The following is an 18,516-nucleotide window of genomic DNA, read 5'->3' as shown; positions in this document are numbered from 1 at the left end:
CATCTTCTTCTCCAGAACCACTTGGCAGATTTCAACCTAACTTGGCACAAAGCGTCACTGGGAAAAGGGGATTCAAGTTTATTCAAATAAAGGGCCCTCTCTAAAGGGGAGATAATTTAGAATTATTAAAAATTTGTTGGTATTTTTCAAAAGTCTTCTAAAAAACTATTAGGCCAGGAAAGGCGTAACTTGTATGGAAGTACTTCAGGTAGTGTAGATTCAACTTTGTTTAAATCATGGTCCCTGGGGGTAGGGTGGGGCCACAATGGGGGGATGGATTTTTACATAAGAATGTATAGAGAAAATCTTAAAAAGCTTAAACTTGTGTGAAAGCATCCTCAGGTAGTGTGGATTCAAATTTGTTTAAATCATGGTCCATGGGGGTAGGGCGGGTCACAATGGGGGGATGAATTTCTACGTAAGAATGCATGTATTGAGAAAATCTTGAAATATCTTCTTCTTAAAACTATTAGGCCAGGAAAACTTGTGTAGAAGCATCCTCAGATAAGCCGGATTCAAGTTTGTTCAAATCATGGTCCTTGGGGGTAGGGCGGAGCCACAATGGGAGGGGGGATGAATTTTTACATAAGAATGTATCGATATACATAATAAACCATTTTGAGGCTGTAAATACCTTTCATCTAAAAATTTAATTCATATTAATGAAGAATTCAACACTCTCTCCAGCAACGTTTTTCACACGCTTCGAGTTGACATTCGGCAAAATGGTTTATTATGAATAATTCGACTGTTATATTCAATGCAGCTTCATTAATTTTCCCCAAAATCGTTTCGGAGCTATTTGCCATTTTTTGCTACATTACGGGTATATGGGAGGCAATTGTCCTGTCCCGAGAATCGTTTCAAAGCGATTCTGCAATTTTTTGCTATCGGTACATTACGGGTATATGGGAGGCATTTGCCTGTCCCGAGACACAGTTAGAATTTTCTAACTAAGCAGAATGTAGTGAAATTAATATCATTATTGTAGGCTTAAAGCTTTATTATGTAAATGGCAACAATACGGTGTTTCCATTATCTGTTTCGTAAATGTTCGATATCCTATACAATGTCAACCCGTGCACGCACGGGTCAAAGTCTAGTACTATCATAAAAAGTAAAAGTCACAGAGTATGGAGGATCCTTAAAGCAGAGAGTCTAAGAAAGACAAAGTGCTTACAGACACAGGCAATTTTGTCTGATGTGATTGACTGGACTGTGACTGCTTCCTTTGTGGCAGGAGATGCTTTGAACTGTGTGTATGGTGGCTCCTTTTTGGGCATCTACCATAGTAATTCATGTGTAGTAATTGACTTTGATAATTAACTACATTAGAATGTTTATGCAATTTATATGGCCACCATTGTTGCTGGAAAAAAAGGTCTATTGACAGGATTTTGTGTGATCTATGTTACATGTGAGGAGAGAATAAGTCATTTTGTGAACTCACAGTGGAAGCTGTTTGCCCATGGGCAATATCTACATATGTACCAAGGAGCCTAAATGGCTGCTATTGCCTGAATTCCCATTTGATAACTGACTTGCGACCAATTTGAAATCATTTGAAATTCATAGATGCAAAACAAAGAAGTAAAAATGAACACTTAGTGTGCATGCATATTGTTAATTATTTACAAGTTATTAAGTATCTTTACAAACACTTTACAGTGATTCATATGATCTTCATCTTAAAACCAACATTCACTGATCATGATGAATTACTAGTAAAGTGATGTTTGCATAGTTTTGCATGGAAGAAAATAGTTCCAGGCAGTATTATTAGCTCACCTGAGCTGAAAGCTAACGTGAGCTATTCTCATCGCATTTTGTCCGTCGTCCGTCTGTAAACTTTGTACATTTTGAACTTCTTCTCTAAAACCGCGAGGCCAATTTCAACCAAATTTGGCACAAAGCATCCTTATGGGAAGGCGAATAGTAAATGCAGAAATGAAAGACCGATCTTCATTCAAGGCGGAGAAAACCTCGAAACTGTAGAAAATGGGGGTGCATTTTTAAAAATCTTCTTCTAAAGAACTACTGAGTGAAATTCAATGCAATTTAAGATAATTAATCCTTATGTAAAGGAAAATATAAATTGCAAAAATTAAGGGCCAACCTTTTTCCGAATTTGAGTTATTACGAAAAAAATAATTGGAAGGGGTGGGCTTTGATCAGTTTATAACTTCGAGTTTGGTATTCCATATCTCAAAAACCTCTTTGAAGCGGCCATATTGAACGTATGAGAAATGGGTCAATCTGACAAAGATGAATTTGGTTGTTGTGGAACAGTTTTTGTGCGAAAGGAATATTTGAAACATGCAAGATACATTAATGCTGATATTGTGAAGTAAATTGAGAGTAAATTGAGATTAAATATTCCAATGCCTTGACATTTTCACCTTTGACGATGGTTTTAGCTTGTTTTGATTTTCGTTTCGTTTTCATGAATTACAGTTGTAACTTAGGGGAAGTATTGCCTGTATTTTGTAATTTTTATGTATCAATCAAATATAGACATCGGTAAATAAGGTAAATAGGTAAACAGCTGACTGTTACTTGTGGAAAATAAGATACTTAACAGGTACGGTACTTTAACAACTAAAATACAAATTCTAATAAAATACGGTACCCCTTTGCTTAATAGTTGATTACTGCAATGTGTTTTAGGCTAGTTGTCAGTATTTTTTCTAGTCTATTCAGTCCAGACGGAGATTAATTTTGCTGATGGAAATACTAAGTGTGTGTACATGTAGCAGAGACATAAATAATTGTTAACTCACCTAAGGTGAAATGTACAGAGAAATATCTTTAAAAATATTCTTCTCAAAAATCAATTGGCCAGAAAAGCTGTAACTTGTGTGGAAGCATCCTCAAGTAGTGTAGATTCAAGCTTGTCCAAACCATGATCCCCAGGGGTACGGTTGGGCCCCAATGGGGGATCAAATTTTTAGATACAAATGTGTAGAGAAAAATCATTAAAAGTCTTCTTCTCAAAAACCAGTGAGCCAGAAAAGCTGTAACTTGTGTGGAAGCATCTTCAGGTAGTGAAGATTCAAATATTTTCAAATCATGATCCCCGGGGGTAAGATGGGGCCACAGTGGGTGGGTCGAATTTTACATAGGAATACATAGCGAAAAATCTTTAAAAAATTTTCTTCTCAAAAACCAATTGGCCAGAAAGCTGTAACTTGTGTGGAAGCATCCTCAGGTAGTGTTGATTCATTCTAGTTTGTTCAAACCATGATTTCAGGGGGTAAAGTGGGGCCACCATAGGGGGTCAAATTATGTTGGTGTGTGTAATTCGGTACAATCTCTACGTAATGGTTGATTAATACAACATGTTCTATTAAGATGCTCAGGAATTTCAATCAAAAGGGAGATTATTCTCGCTGCTAGAAATATGTAACTAAAGTACATATATGATGAAAAATAAATTGAGTTTTTTCTTTGTTTTAGTGAAGTTTTCTCTTGATATAATTGTTTACAAATTCCTATAATTTTACTAACCTGAGAGTCAAGCTTTGAGTTATAAGCAAGATACAGAGCTTTGCGCACAATGCTACTATATGTTTGTACACAAAGCTGAGGTTATGCTTTAGTTTGTTTATATTTTAAATGCAGCTATGCTGAATAGGAAATACCAAGTTCAAAAATCTTAAATTGAATGTAATTAACTCATGTGAACAAAAACATGACTCAAACCAAGCTATGTATCTTGCTTATAATTCTACGATTGATGCTGAAATTTTGGTTGATCAATAGAAATGTCTTGCTAAAAGGATGATATGCTGTAACTACTTTCGGGTGCCCCTTCTTCAACGATGACTTGCATAAAATCTACACAATTTTTTTTATAGTTTTTCGAACACAAGTAAATGAAAACGACGCCTTTTAATCAGTTTCCATAGTCCTGACACATTATTATTATGAGAATAAATGCATTATCGGTGTTCTTATTATAGCAACAGAAAATCATCTTTATTTGTTTTTTAATAAAGATGGAAAAAAATGAATGGGCCTTGGTACAATAGAGCAACATGCCTGCCAATACATTAATTTGAATTATAGCTTTTAACATATGTGTCAACATTTTCCAGTTAAGTTCATTCTTCAATCAAGTGAGTAAGGATATGAAACGTCATACTAAATGAATTCATGCCTGGTAAATGACAATCGTCTATCATGAAGAAGGCCAATTAAATTTTTCAATGTTTTTAATTTGAGGAATTGAGCGCATTCATTCTGGTGCATCGAGGTACACTTTTCTTCTTTCACATATAGGATTATTTTAAAATACAATAACTAGTAAGTAGTGGAGGGAGAAAATGTACCTTTATGCTCTAATGTATTTTAATCGTTTTATAAAGTGATTGGGGGGGGGGGGGCTAAAATAAAGGGAACTGGAAGTTAACCGTGAACACCAACTGAAAATATAGTTAATATTTATATTGCATATGATCTTATTTTGGTAAAAATGGTATTTCACAAAGGTAAATATGTCAAAGATGAAGTATATGCAAAAATAAGTGAAAATTCGGATATTCATTTTTGGTTAATCTACCGAAGGGCCACATGGCACAATAACCTTTGAATGCCCATATAAAGCCAGCGTTGCTCAGGTGAGCGATGTGGCGCATTGGGCCTTTTGTTAAAATTTTAAGACAGCATCAATTTTAATGTTTGTTTTCTGTTTTGTAGATGAAAAATGCCTATTTGTTAAATGTAATATTTTAATATTTTTATTTAATATGGCAGATGTTCAAGAAGACTCCAACCCAAATCATCCAGCTGGATGTCAGCAGTATGCAGGTATAGCCTTAAAGCAATGGATGATGTGCTACTATCAATCATTAATTTTATTACACAAATTTTTGGGAATGAATTTAAAATTCAATTCTGAACAGTCATGTGTTGATATCAGTGAAGATGTTAATAAATAGGTGGGATTCTATTTTGTAAACCCCAGATACTGTTCCTTCAGGGAATACTGTATACAGGGAAATGTCCATTTTATTTCCCCCTTTAGCCCTCGTCAGCGGACGAATTTAAGACTGAAATTCTAATGTTCCAAGTACTCTCTTCTGTGCGAATTTAAGACGGGGCGAAACAGTTTGCACGTGTAGAATGGCGAAAATAACATAGGCCAAAAATAACCATGTAACTATATAGTAATTGTGATTTTATTTCTATTTTTCCAAAATCATGATTTATAGACCATCATTTGTTGGCCAAGACAGAATTATTTTTCATTTTAAATATCTATAGTTGAACAAGGATATGTCGAATATCTCCAATACAATGGATATGTCGAAGGGATTTGTAAGTCCCTACAACTTTTTATACCCCTGCTCCGAAGGAGAGGGGGTATACTGTTTTACCCTTGTGTGTCTGTCTGTCCGTCCGTAACAAAAATTTCTGTCGCATTTATCTCAGCAACTATTTATTGCAGATGCTTGAAATTTTTACACAGTGTTTGTTAAGGCATGCCATATCGTGGGATATATTTTTGTACCAATCGGACGTCAACTTCCTGATAACCAAAATTTTCAAACAAATTTTTGTCAAAGATTTCTCAGCAACTATATATCGCAGATGCTTGAAATTTTTACACAGTATTTGTATAGGCATGCCATATTGTGGGATATATTTTTGTACCAATCAGACATCAACTTCCTGTTAAATAACGACTTTGTTTATTTTTAGCCAAAATTTTCAAACAAATTTTTGTCAAAGATTTCTCAGCAACTGTTTATCGCAGATGCTTGAAATTTTTACACAGTATTTGTATAGGCATGCTATATCGTGGGATTTTTTTTGTACCAATCGGACGTCAACTTGCTGTTAAATGAGTGCTTTGTTTATTTTTAGCCAAAATGTTCAAACAAATTTCCGTCAAAGATTTCTCAGCAACTATTTATCGCAGATGCTTGAAATTTTAACACACTATTTGTTTTGGCATGCCATATTGTAGGGTATATTTTTGTATCAATTGGACATCAACTTCCTGTTAAATAATGACTTTGTTTATTTTTAGCCAAAATTTTCAAACAAATTTTCGTCAAAGATTTCTAATCAGCTATTTATTGCAGATGCTTGAAATTTTTACACAGTGTTTGTATAGGCATGCCATATTGTTGGATATATTTTTGTACCAATCGGACATCAACTTCCTATTAAATGAGTGCTTTGTTTATTTTAGCCAAAATTTTCAAACAAATTTTCGTCAAAGAATTCTCAGCAACTGTTTATCACAGATGCTTGAAATTTTTACACAGTATTTGTATAGGCATGCTATATCGTGGGATGTATTTTTGTACCAATCGGACGTCAACTTCCTGTTTAATGAGTACTTTGTTTATTTTAAGCCAAAATTTTCAAACAAATTTCCGTCAAAGATTTCTCAGCAACTATTTATCGCAGATGCTTGAAATTTTAACACACTATTTGTTTTGGCATGCCATATTGTAGGGTATATTTTTGTATCAATCAGACGTCAACTTCCTGTTAAATAATGACTTTGTTTATTTTTAGCCAAAATTTTCAAACAAATTTTCGTCAAAGATTTCTAAGCAGCTATTTATCGCAGATGCTTGAAATTTTTACACAGTGTTTGTTAAGGCATGCCATATTGTTGGATATATTTTTGTACCAATTGGACATCAACTTCCTATTAAATGAGTACTTTGTTTATTTTAGCCAAAATCTTCAAACAAATTTTCCTCAAAGATTTCTCAGCAGCTATATATCGCAGATGCTTGAAATTTTAACACACTATTTGTTTAGGAATGCCGTATTGTTGGAGATATTTCTGTACCAATCGGATGCCAGCTTTCTGTTAAATTTCGACTTTGCTTATTTTGCATATTCACATCAGAGCGGGGGTATCACTAGTGAGCATTGGCTCACAGATATCTTGTTTTTTAAGTATTTATACCCCCGCTCCAAAGGAGAGGGGGTATACTGTTTTACCCTTGTGTGTCCGTCTGTCCGTCCGTCTGTCCGTCCGTAACAAAAATTTCTGTTGCATTTATCTCAGCAACTATTTATCGCAGATGCTTGAAATTTTTACACAGTGTTTGTTAAGGCATGCCATATCGTGGGATATATTTTTGTACTAATCAGACATCAACTTCCTGTTAAATGACGACTTTGCTTATTTTTTAACCAAAATTTTCAAACAAATTTTTGTCAAAGATTTCTCAGCAACTATATATCACAGATGCTTGAAATTTTAATACAGTATTTGTATAGGCATGCTTTATCGTGGGATGTATTTTTGTACCAATTGGATGTCAACTTCCTGTTGAAAGAGTACTTTGTTTATTTTTAGCCAAAATTTTCAAACAAATTTCCGTCAAAGATTTCTCAGCAGCTTTTTATCGCAGATGCTTGAAATTTTTACACAGTGTTTGTTAAGGCATGCCATATCGTGGGATATATTTTTGTACCAATCGGACGTCAACTTCCTGTTAAATGACTACTGTTTTATTTTAGCCAAAATTTTCAAACAAATTTTCCTCAAAGATTTCTCAGCAGCTATTTATCGCAGATGCTTGAAATTAAAACACACTATTTGTTTAGGCATGCCATATTGTGGGATATATTTCTGTACCAATCGGATGCCAGCTTTCTGTTAAATGTCGACTTTGCTTATTTTGCATATACATCAGAGCGGGGGTATCACTAGTGAGCATTGGCTCACAGATATCTTGTTGACCCTCAATATCTCGAATACTCAGATATCTCAAAGTTTCATCTACAGTCTCATCTAGGTGGAGACAGCAAAGTTTGACTATATTTAACTATCATGCTCAAACTTAAATTTAATTTCCATGGACATTCCATGTTTTGAAAAGTGGATTATATGTGTCAATTTTAACAGAACTTTGATGTGAGTGGACTTCAGTTGGCTCTGGCTGAGAGACAGTCGGAAATGCCAGCGCAGAGCAAGTCAGCCATGCCATGTGTGGTACCAGACCGCGACACCAAGCCCTCTAGGTCAGTACACAAAACATACCAGCCTCTCGCTGCTTGTCTTGACTAGCTTTGATAGGGAAATATTCACCCACATTTTAATTTTGCCCCTTTTGCTTTTGTTGTCAACAGACAAATTTAAGACTGGGAGAATTCAAAATAATTTTTAAATAACTATTAATTAGAAAGAGTATTTGCTTCTGTGTCTGGACAAATTCAAGATTTTGCAAAACTGTTCACAACTGTAGAAGGCGAAAATAACTCTGAGCTTAACTAACCCTCTATACAGTAGTTTTGGCATCAACTATATACTGTAAACCTAATGCTTGTAAGATATATACTACATGTACATGTATTTTGAAATAAAATAGTTGATGCTTTATTTTGTGGAATTTGTGTTTATTTTAGGAACTGCCTTTTAGCTAAAACGTGTTTGTATGCTCTGGTTTCAGTTTTGATCATTTTGGGAAGCCAGGGGTAATAAACCCTGATGTTCAGAGACAGACCATAGAGTCTCTCCTAACAGGGAACAAGGCTCCTGTGGAAAACTGCATGATGCCGGAGTTTATCCGATTGGCCCCTCCTTTGCATATAGCAGAGGATGAGGTAATATTATTAATGTTACAGATTAGAATCCAATATGAAAAATTAAAACTTTGGAATCTATTTTATGATTCCTGAAAACATAAAACAACTGAGGCCTGGATATGTATTACAGCTTTGCTGGATGAATCCAGTGGATATGGATTACAGTGTAGCTTGGGATACCACCATGTGCGTCAGCAGTTCAGCAGGGGTGGAAATCCGGCGACTGATGTCCAAAGCTTTCAAAGGGGCTCTAACTCTTCAACAGCAGCAACAGTTACTGGACGAGTTGGAAAAGGACAATAAACTGGTGTACCACATTGGGCTAACGCCAGCCAAGGTATATGTCATCGATTGTATTCTTTGTTTAACATTTACACTTTAAAGCAAAATTAAGTATCAGATCTTTGACATATGATATTTTTTACGATTTACTATATTAAGTAAAGTGGAGCACATGGCACAGTGGTTATGGGCATTAGGCCAGTAACTGGAAGGTCTCTGGTTCAAATCCCGTTGTGGTCACTTGATGTTGTGTGTTTTGCACTTAGACAAAGCACCTTATCTACATTGTCTCAGTCCACCCAGCTGAAATTAGGTACCGACCTATGCTGGGGGTTAACCTGCGATGGACTGGTGTTCCATCCAGGGGGAGTCAATGGCTCTTATTCGCTTAGCACCACAGAAACTGGGGATAAGCACCGGCCCTTTGCGCCTTCATGGCAAGGAGAAGTATTAATATTAAGTAAAGAATAAATCCAAATATTTTAGCTTTAAAATTTGATTATTATACCCCCGCAAACAAAGTTTTGGGGGGTTATATTGGTTTCACTCTGTCCGTCTGTCTGTCCGTCTATCTGTAGACGCAATTTTGTCCCCCCTATAGAATTTTTTACTACATGTACTGCATGGAACAGTCTGAAAATTTGTACATATGTTGATCACCATCTGAAGATGTGCACCTGCAATTTTTTTTTTAAGATCAGACAAGATTTAATGATTTTATGACAGTTTTCATTTTCCTTATTCTATATATGGTACACTGATGTTGAAAAGTAAGGGAGGTAATCCCTACAGATTTTATGAATTAATTAATACAGGAAAACTCGTTTAGTACGAACACAGATATAGCGAATTCTCGAATTTAACAAAGTTTTTTTGAGTCCCCAGTAAAATTCTTAACAAATCTTTGCAAAATTTTACGGTTATAATGAATTCAGATATAACAAATTTACGGATATACAAACTGATTTCGAGTCCTGTAGAGGTGAATAATAACAAAATTTACCACCTTTATAACAAATGTATTTACATTAAAAAAAATTTGCTCTACTATTTAACAAAATAGTTTGAATAATTTTATTGTCCCCCACCGCAACGCGGAGCGGGGACATAGAAATGCTTGGCGTCTGTCCGTGCGTCCGTCCGTCACACTTTTTTGTAAGCGCTCTCATGCCTACAAATTTTGACGGATTTTCATAATTTATACCAAATGTTTATACTACTAATACTTTGGTCAAGTTCGAAAATCAGCATTGGTCGATACTTTTTGTTGGAGTTATGGGACTTTGACCACAATAATGACTCCGTTTTATCCAAAAATTGACTTTGTAAGCGCTCTCATGCCTACAAATTTTGACGGATTTTCATTAAAGTTATACCAAATGTTTATACCACTAATACTTTGGTCAAGTTCGAAAATCAGCATTGGTTGATACTTTTTGTTGGAGTTATGGGACTTTGACCACAATAATGACTCCGTTTTATCCAAAAATTGACCTTGTAAGCGCTCTCATGCCTACAAATTTTGACGGATTTTCATCAAATTTATACCAAATGTTTATACCACTAATACCTTGGTCAAGTTCCTAAATCAGCCTTGGTCGATAGACTCGATACTAGTATACTGCTTGACCGGCGGGGGACCCAGGAATTCTATTCTTGTTTTCATATATTTTTTTTTCAATTCACAATCCAATTATTAAAGGTATCAAAGTAATGTACTTTTAATTTAATCCTCAATTAGCAAAAAATATTGTTTGGTGAAAGAAAACATGTATATAGTGAATTTGCTATAGAAAATATTTAAGGAATAAGAAATCATTTGAGTATTATGAGGTGATAATTTCGGTCGGGGCATGGTCAAATCCAATAAAGCCCGAAGGGCTTTATGATAGATTTGAACACGCTCCGACCAAATTTATCTTCTCATAATATTTAAAGAATGATTCCTTATTACCTATATTTTTATGTTCTTATTCGTTCCACTCAACCGCTATAAATTATTTACAATAATAACAAAACACATGATTAGTGAAGGAAGCGCTTATTAGCTGCATTTATTTACACGTACAAATACATACAAGGATTCTTCAAACTTCTTTCTGAAATAAAAAAAATTGTCCCCCGCGGCAACGCAGTGCGGGGACATAGAAATGACGGGCGTGGGTCCGTGCGTCCGTCCGTCTGTCACACTTTTTTGTAAGCGCTCTCATGCCTACAAATTTTGACGGATTTTCATTAAATTTATGTTTATATCACTATTATCTTGGTCGAGTTCGAAAATCAGCATTGGTCGATACTTTTTGTTGGAGTTATGGGACTTTGACCGCAATAATGACTCCGTTTTATCCAAAAATTGACCTTGTAAGCGCTCTCATGCCTACAAATTTTGACGGATTTTCATTAAATTTATACCAAATGTTTATACCACTAATACCTTGGTCAAGTTCGAAAATCAGCATTGGTCGATACTTTTTGTTGGAGTTATGGGACTTTGACCACAATAATGACTCCGTTTTATCCAAAAATTGACCTTGTAAGCGCTCTCATGCCTACAAATTTTGACGGATTTTCATTAAATTTATACCAAATGTTTATACCACTTAATACCTTGGTCAAGTTCGAAAATCAGCCTTGGTCGATAGACTCGATACTAGTATACTGCTTGACCGGCGGGGGACCCAGGAATTCTATTCTTGTTTACATTTTATTGTGCACAGTTCTTCGATTTTTAAATGTCACTAAATTAGTGGGTGGGTGAGCGGGGATTGTGTAAATGCGGCAAAAAAAATTCTTCGAATGAGTGAAAATCGTGCTTAACTTGAATACCTGTTACGCTATAAATAGTAGCCAATGGCTACAGGTTTAAATATATAAACAAAACATATAACATGTGTTCTGATACCTATGATAAATTAGTTTATGTTTTATTCGTTCCACTCAACCGAACATAAATTATTTACAATAATAACAAAACACATGATTAGTGAAGGAAGCACTTATTTGCTGCATTTTCGACAATAAAGAAAGAACACAATAATGTGAAAAGTGGCAAATACAATGTTATCTTATTAAATGCCTAATTTTTTCGAAACCGATATCTGCTTATAAATTTTCCTGTACATAGCCATCTTTGGCTTTCTCGGATTTCCATCTACCATGTTTCTTAAACAGTCTATCAGTAATGCCGTTGCTAGCAGCAGCTGTAGCACCCCCCGATCTAAGACTATGCAAACCAAAATTACCGGATTCTAAACCTAAAGACTTTAGTGCTTCGAGCAATATTTCTCTTGCTCTAGTATACGATTATGGTTTGTTACCATTTCTAAGTTTGTAAGACTTGGATTTCTTACAGTAAAGTATGGACCTGAAAATAAATTCCTCGGAAGAAGGCGAAATATTTGCTTTCCTTAAATATCTTTCTAATATAGCTACAGGACATGTATCATTTGGAGTTCTTGAAATATTCACAGTGCTTCCTTCTTTGTATACATCGGTCTTGCTTCTTTTTATTAACAACAAAACATGAGAATTAAAAATACATATGTTACATCTTTTCAAATTTATCAGATCAGAAAAACGCAAAAAACCAGCATATGCTATTAACGAGGCCGAGTACAGAACGAGTACGCACGCTTTCGCGCAGCGTTTGATTTGTATTGTGACGTCATCTTTTTGCTTGGTTGACGCCATGGCGTGAGAGTTTCAACTGCAGATATTCAGCGAAATTTGTTGAAAATGGCTCGTTTAATGCGTAAAATTAATGTTATATTGTGGAATAAACATAACTGTCTCGAACTATAAGCTATATTTGGGCTCGGGTCGAAAACCTGAAGAGGGTTCAGCAGACCTAACCCTCTGTCACGTTTTCTTAACCCGCCTAAATATAGCTTAATTCATATATTTCAAGACAGTAACCATGTATTTTATATTAATGACCCTTAATATGTGATGTTATATATTTTTTTATTACTTAAATATGTCTGAATGCTTTAATAATACTATAAAGATCACCTTTTCCGCCTTTCTCAAATAAAAAATAGCCATTATCTGACAAATCTGGGAAATTGGGCATTCAAAAATCAACTTTGATAAGACCCCTGGAACAAACCAGGAGGTAAAAGTTTTTTTTTTATTTGACCATTTGATGCCTTTTAGCAATAACTTTAATATGTAGAACAGAAAAAGAAATCCCTAGGGCAGAAGTTTAAAAAATGTGCAAAATTGATACATTTCAATGGAAATCCCATAGGGTCCTATGTTAAAGATTAACAAACTTTGAGATGACCCCCTAAACAAACGGTGTGGTAAATGTTTTATTTTTTAATCTTAAATTAATAATTATATAAATAGAAATTCAGGTAAAAAATTTCATTAAAAAATCTAGGGCAGAACTAATTAGACCCGGCCTCGTTAAACACATGCAGCACAATCGTATATCTTGTAAGGAATCCGTTTCTTTCCCAAATTTTTTCACTAATTCTGATAACACTTCTGGTAAAATCGGCTCTTTTTCCTTTACAACATGGCTGAGTGATCTTATAGCTCCTTCTTTCACTGAATTGACAAGAGTGGAATCGCACGGATTTTTAAAATCTCCTAGAGAATGAGCCCAACTTATAGAATAGACTGCTTCTTGAATTTTACAGAATGGAATTTAGTCGACAAGTGAATAATGTATATAGCGATGTTTGACTCTGAAGCTGGTAAAGGGATAATCTGGGGTATAAAGGAAGAACACTACTTGCAAAAAGCGTTAAAGGCATATTTGTATTTTTTAAAATGTTTTTCGCTTTGGATTTTAAACAATACTCTGGGATTGCGTTTTTCAGAGCTGATATGCACTGATCCTCGTTATCATTTCTGGAGAGGACTTCCTTCCATCTCCCCACAGAAAAAATGTCTGAAAAACGTAAACAAAAAACACCAATCAATATGACAGAATAACGATGCAGATTTTATGAAAATATCAAGCCATGTATTTATCACATTCATCATAACATTGGTTTATACCTTTTAAAAACATATAAATAAGTATCATATACACTTAATATCATGCATTAGCTATGTATATAACTCATATCCACTGGTTACACCACGCTGTGTACCAGAACTTATTTTATTGATAAACATTGTATCTAATAATACCATATGAAAGGAACATATGATTATCATACAATTTTTAGCTCACCTGAGCTGAAAGCTCAAGTGAGCTATTCTGATCACATTTTGTCTGTCGTCCGTCCGTCTGTCCGTCTGTCCGTAAACTTTTCACATTTTCAACATCTTCTCAAGAACTACTGGGCCAATTTCAACCAAACTTGGCACAAATCATCCTTAGGCAAAGGGGATTCAAAGTTGTGAAAATTAAGGGCCACACCCGTTTTCAAGGGGAGATAATTAGAAATTAATGAAAAATTTCGAATTTCGAGAAATTTTCAAAAATCTTCTTCTCAAGAACCAGAAAGCCAGGAAAGCTGAAACTTGTGTGGAAGCATCCTCAGGTAGTGTAGATTCAAAGTTGTGAAATTTATGACCCCCGGGGGTAGGGTGGGGCCACAATGGGGGGTCGAAGTTTTACATAGGAATATATAGAGTGAATTTTCAAAAATCTTCTTCTCAAGAACCAGAAAGCCAGGAAAGCTGAAACTTGTGTGGAAGCATCCTCAGGTAGTGTAGATTGAAAGTTGTGAAATTCATGACCCCTGGGGGTAGGGTGGGGCCACAATGGGGGGTCGAAGTTTTACATAGGAATATATAGAGTAAATCTTTAAAAATCTTCTTCTCAGAAACTAATCAGCTAGCAAAGCTGAAATTTGTGTGGAAGCATCCTCAGGTAGTGTAGATTAAAAGTTGTGAAAATCATGACCCCTGGGGGTAGGGTGGGGCCACAATGGGGGGTCGAAGTTTTACATAGGAATATATAGAGTAAATCTTTAAAAATCTTCTTCTCTGAAACTAATCAGCCAGGAAAGCTGAAACTTGTGTGGAAGCATCCTCAGGTAGTGTAGATTCATAGTTGTGAAAATCATGATCCCTGGGGGTAGGGTGAGGCCACATTGGGCAGGGGGTGTTAAAATTTTTCATAGGAATATATAGAGTAAATTTTTAAAAATCTTCTTCTCAGAAATTAATCAACCAGGAAAGCTGAAACTTGTGTGGAAGCATCCTCAGGTAGTGTAGATTCAAAGTTGTGAAAATCATGATCCCTGGGGGTAGGGTGGGGCACAATGGGGGGGGGGGGGGGTCGAAGTTTTACATAGGAATATATAGAGTAAATATTTAAAAATCTTCTTCTCAGAAACTAATCAGCCAGGAAAGCTGAAACTTGTGGGAAGTATCCTCAGGTAGTGTAGATTCAAAGTTGTGAAAATCATGACCCTTGGGGGTAGGGTGAGGCCACATAGGGGGGGGGGGTGTTAAAGTTTTACATAGGATTATATAGAGTAAATCTTTAAAAATCTTCTTCTCAGAAACTAATCAGCAAGATGATTCTTTATAATTGTTAAGACTTTGGCTCCAGGACAATTCTTCGGCCTCACAAGAAGGTTCAGAGTTTGATGTAGCTAAATATCCCATATATAAACAATTGTAAAGGATCTTTTTGAGAACTGCAATACTCAACATGTGATATGACTATAAAATTGAAGCAGGCAGCTATTTTTTCATTAGAATCTTTTTGTATTACTGTTTTGAGTTATTGCCCTTGATTTATTGATTCTTGATTATTTTAATTAATGCATCCACTGTTAACCAATTATTGTGATGATTATTTTTATACAATAATAAATATTCAATGTATATAAGTTGTTCTGCAGAAGTAGTTTTGGGTTAGGCCGGATTAGTTTGTTTATTTTTGATTTCCAATTTTTAGATACTATGAATTATTTTAGGCCGGCGCACATATAGGGACAATGTATATTGCATTGCAATGAGCGACTGTTTGGGGTTAACCTTGAACAGGTACGGAGAGATTGAGGGTGTGGACATCCCTGCTCTATCTAATCTTCGTGTTTTTCTAACCTACGATACAGAGTGTGCGGTCCTTCCTTCCTGCTCTTGTAAATATTGGCAGCAATCAGGGCTATCCGAGTTCCAAGGGGGAAAAATGGATTTTATTTATACAGGATCTACATGTATTATTGTACATTGTCCAGATTGTTTGTATTATGACTCCATTAAGCTGACTTTATCATACCTATTGTTCCTCAGGTGAGCGATGTGGCCCATGGGCCTCTTGTTTAACAGATGATATAAGATGATTTTCATATAATATGATTACGGTGGTCTCATAAAGGTGATGCCTCGTAATGGTGATGCCTCGTCTCGGAGAGCTTTGTAATCTGTGATTACCTATGCTTCTTAAAAGAATTAAATAAAAAAAATATCATCAGATACATAAATTTGTAAATGTATTACTGTTATACATATGTATTTACAGTGAAGTTCTGACAATTTTGATTTTAATTTTTCTTTGTTAACAAATTTTTTTTCACAATTCTAGAAATTTTTGTCCCCCGCTGCAACGCGGAGCAGGGACATAGAAATGCTGGGTGTCCGTCCGGGTGTCCGTCCGTCACACTTTTTTGTAAGCGTTCTCATGCCTACAAATTTTGACGGATTTTCATTAAATTTATACCGATTGTTTATACCACTATTACCTTGGTCAAGTTCGAAAATCAGCATTGGTCAATACTTTTTGTTGGAGTTATGGGACTTTGACCACAATAATGACTCCGTTTTATCCAAAAATTGACCTTGTAAGAGCTCTCATGCCTACAAGTTTTGACGGATTTTCATTAAATTTATACCAAATGTTTATACCACTAATACTTTGGTCAAGTTCGAAAATCAGCATTGGTCAATACTTTTTGTTGGAGTTATGGGACTTTGACCACAATAATGACTCCGTTTTATCCAAAAATTGACCTTGTATTTAATAAGCGCTCTCATGCCTACAAATTTTGACGGATTTACATGAAATTTATACCAAATGTTTACACCACTAATACCTTGGTCAAGTTCCTAAATCAGCCTTGATCGATACTAGTATACTGCTTGACCGGCGGGGGACCCAGGAATTCTATTCTTGTTTTTATTTGTATGTGTTCCAAACCTTTATTATTCAATTCAATTATTTGCCCCATTTGAAATTAGCCTGGCAGGGGTATTAGTCCCATTAGGACAGTTTTAGTTTTCATAAATCTTCTTTTTAAGGAGATTAGAATAGTCTAAAAATTGCCAAGACCATTGAGCCCTCTTAATACTTCAAACAGATGTTTTAAGAGATGGCAGCTATCTTAAATTCATTGATATACAGTCTTGATCTTGAACAACTCTCTCTGTAATTAAACGGTATGCCTATTAAATGTAGCTTTGAAAATCAGTTACAATACAGTATTGTACACATTGACATGAATTTCAGTGATATCAGACATTTTCAAAATATTTTTTTTCAATTTCCAGTTGCCAGACTTAGTTGAAAACAACCCCTTAGTAGCCATAGAGGTGTTATTGCGACTGATGCAGTCCAACCAAATCACAGAGTAAGTGTAGCTTATTATTGCATATCAGAAGTCGAACACTACTCGTAAAAAGCATTGTCCGCCATATTTCTCTTTCATTGTTGTATCCCCTCTACCTCTATATAAGCCACAGACCTCTTAACAGTTCAAAGTATTTTACTGTAGAGGCCTCACTTGTGTGGATGTACATCTTACATCACCTTGTAATCAGTATGATGAAATTATCAAATTTTTATGCTTTTTAGCTCATCTGAGCTGAAGGCTCAAGTGAACTATTCTGATCACATTTTGTCCATCATCCGTCCGTTTGTAAACTTTTTACATTTTTAGAACTTCTCTAAAACCGCTTGGCCAATTTTAGGACTGCGAATAATAGCATTGTCTAGCCGCCTAACTAAAAGTCATTTTTTGAAAGTTGTCTAATTAAAGTTATTTTTTTATAATAATGTAAACATTTATGTATATTTCATTACATATAAATGATTTGGTCAAACAAAGAGAGATAACTTTGTATTTTGGGTTACAATAGCTCATTTCATAATAGAAAATACCGGAAAATGGAAATATTTTTCAAAACATCTTTCTGTCCCGTCTCCCCAATAACCGATTTCAATGAAAAAAAATTTTAAGACCCTGCGTTAGCAAAACTTTTGTTTAAAAATAAATAATTTGATTGCAAATTTTATTTTGATATAAATTGATAAGGATTTGATCATACTTTTTAGTAGAAAACTTAGTTTTTGAATATCTGACAGAAATTCCGAAATATTTGGATGTAAAATGTAGGCGAGAAACGGGCATTAGCGTTACCAGTTCTTTGGTACAAAGTATCCTTATGGGAAGGCAAATACAAATTGCAGAAATAAAAGACCCATTCTTATTCAAAGCGAAGAAAACCTTGAAACGGTAGAAATAGGGGGATGTTGCTGCAAGTTGAAAATGTATATGATTTGGTGTCAAGCAATTATAATGACTAAAATTTTAGTTCTGCTTTTGTTATAAAAACGTGTCATTGAAAGCCTGTTTAAAAATGTGTTTTGAAAAAGACGGGAAGAAAATGTTTTAGGAAAACTATTTGTCGAACACAGTTTGTGTAATGATTGTTTCAAAACTCTTTAAACAATGAGAAGTTTAATGGCGAGTTAAATTT

At 35.0% G+C, this 18,516-nt stretch overlaps 1 protein-coding gene across 5 annotated transcripts in view; it reads left to right on the top strand.

Annotated features, from left to right (window-relative positions):
• Positions 1–18,516, top strand: part of LOC128156170 (CCR4-NOT transcription complex subunit 11-like) — a 104,336-nt gene that overhangs the window by 35,756 nt on the left and 50,064 nt on the right. For all 5 annotated transcript variants that reach the window (XR_008239686.1, XR_008239687.1, XM_052818217.1 and 2 more), the window contains 5 exons: positions 4,756–4,809; positions 7,883–7,998; positions 8,427–8,580; positions 8,693–8,899; positions 17,308–17,387. Coding sequence is in view for 3 of the 5 variants with exons in the window: in XM_052818217.1 (XP_052674177.1) it covers positions 4,756–4,809; positions 7,883–7,998; positions 8,427–8,580; positions 8,693–8,899; positions 17,308–17,387 (611 nt within the window). In the remaining 2 variants the exon portion in view is untranslated. The remainder of the gene's footprint in view (positions 1–4,755; positions 4,810–7,882; positions 7,999–8,426; positions 8,581–8,692; positions 8,900–17,307; positions 17,388–18,516) is intronic.

Source organism: Crassostrea angulata, chromosome 1 (genome assembly GCF_025612915.1).
Source record: "Crassostrea angulata isolate pt1a10 chromosome 1, ASM2561291v2, whole genome shotgun sequence".
Classification (NCBI taxonomy): domain Eukaryota; kingdom Metazoa; phylum Mollusca; class Bivalvia; order Ostreida; family Ostreidae; genus Magallana; species Magallana angulata.
This window is presented reverse-complemented; position numbering and strand designations above follow the sequence as displayed.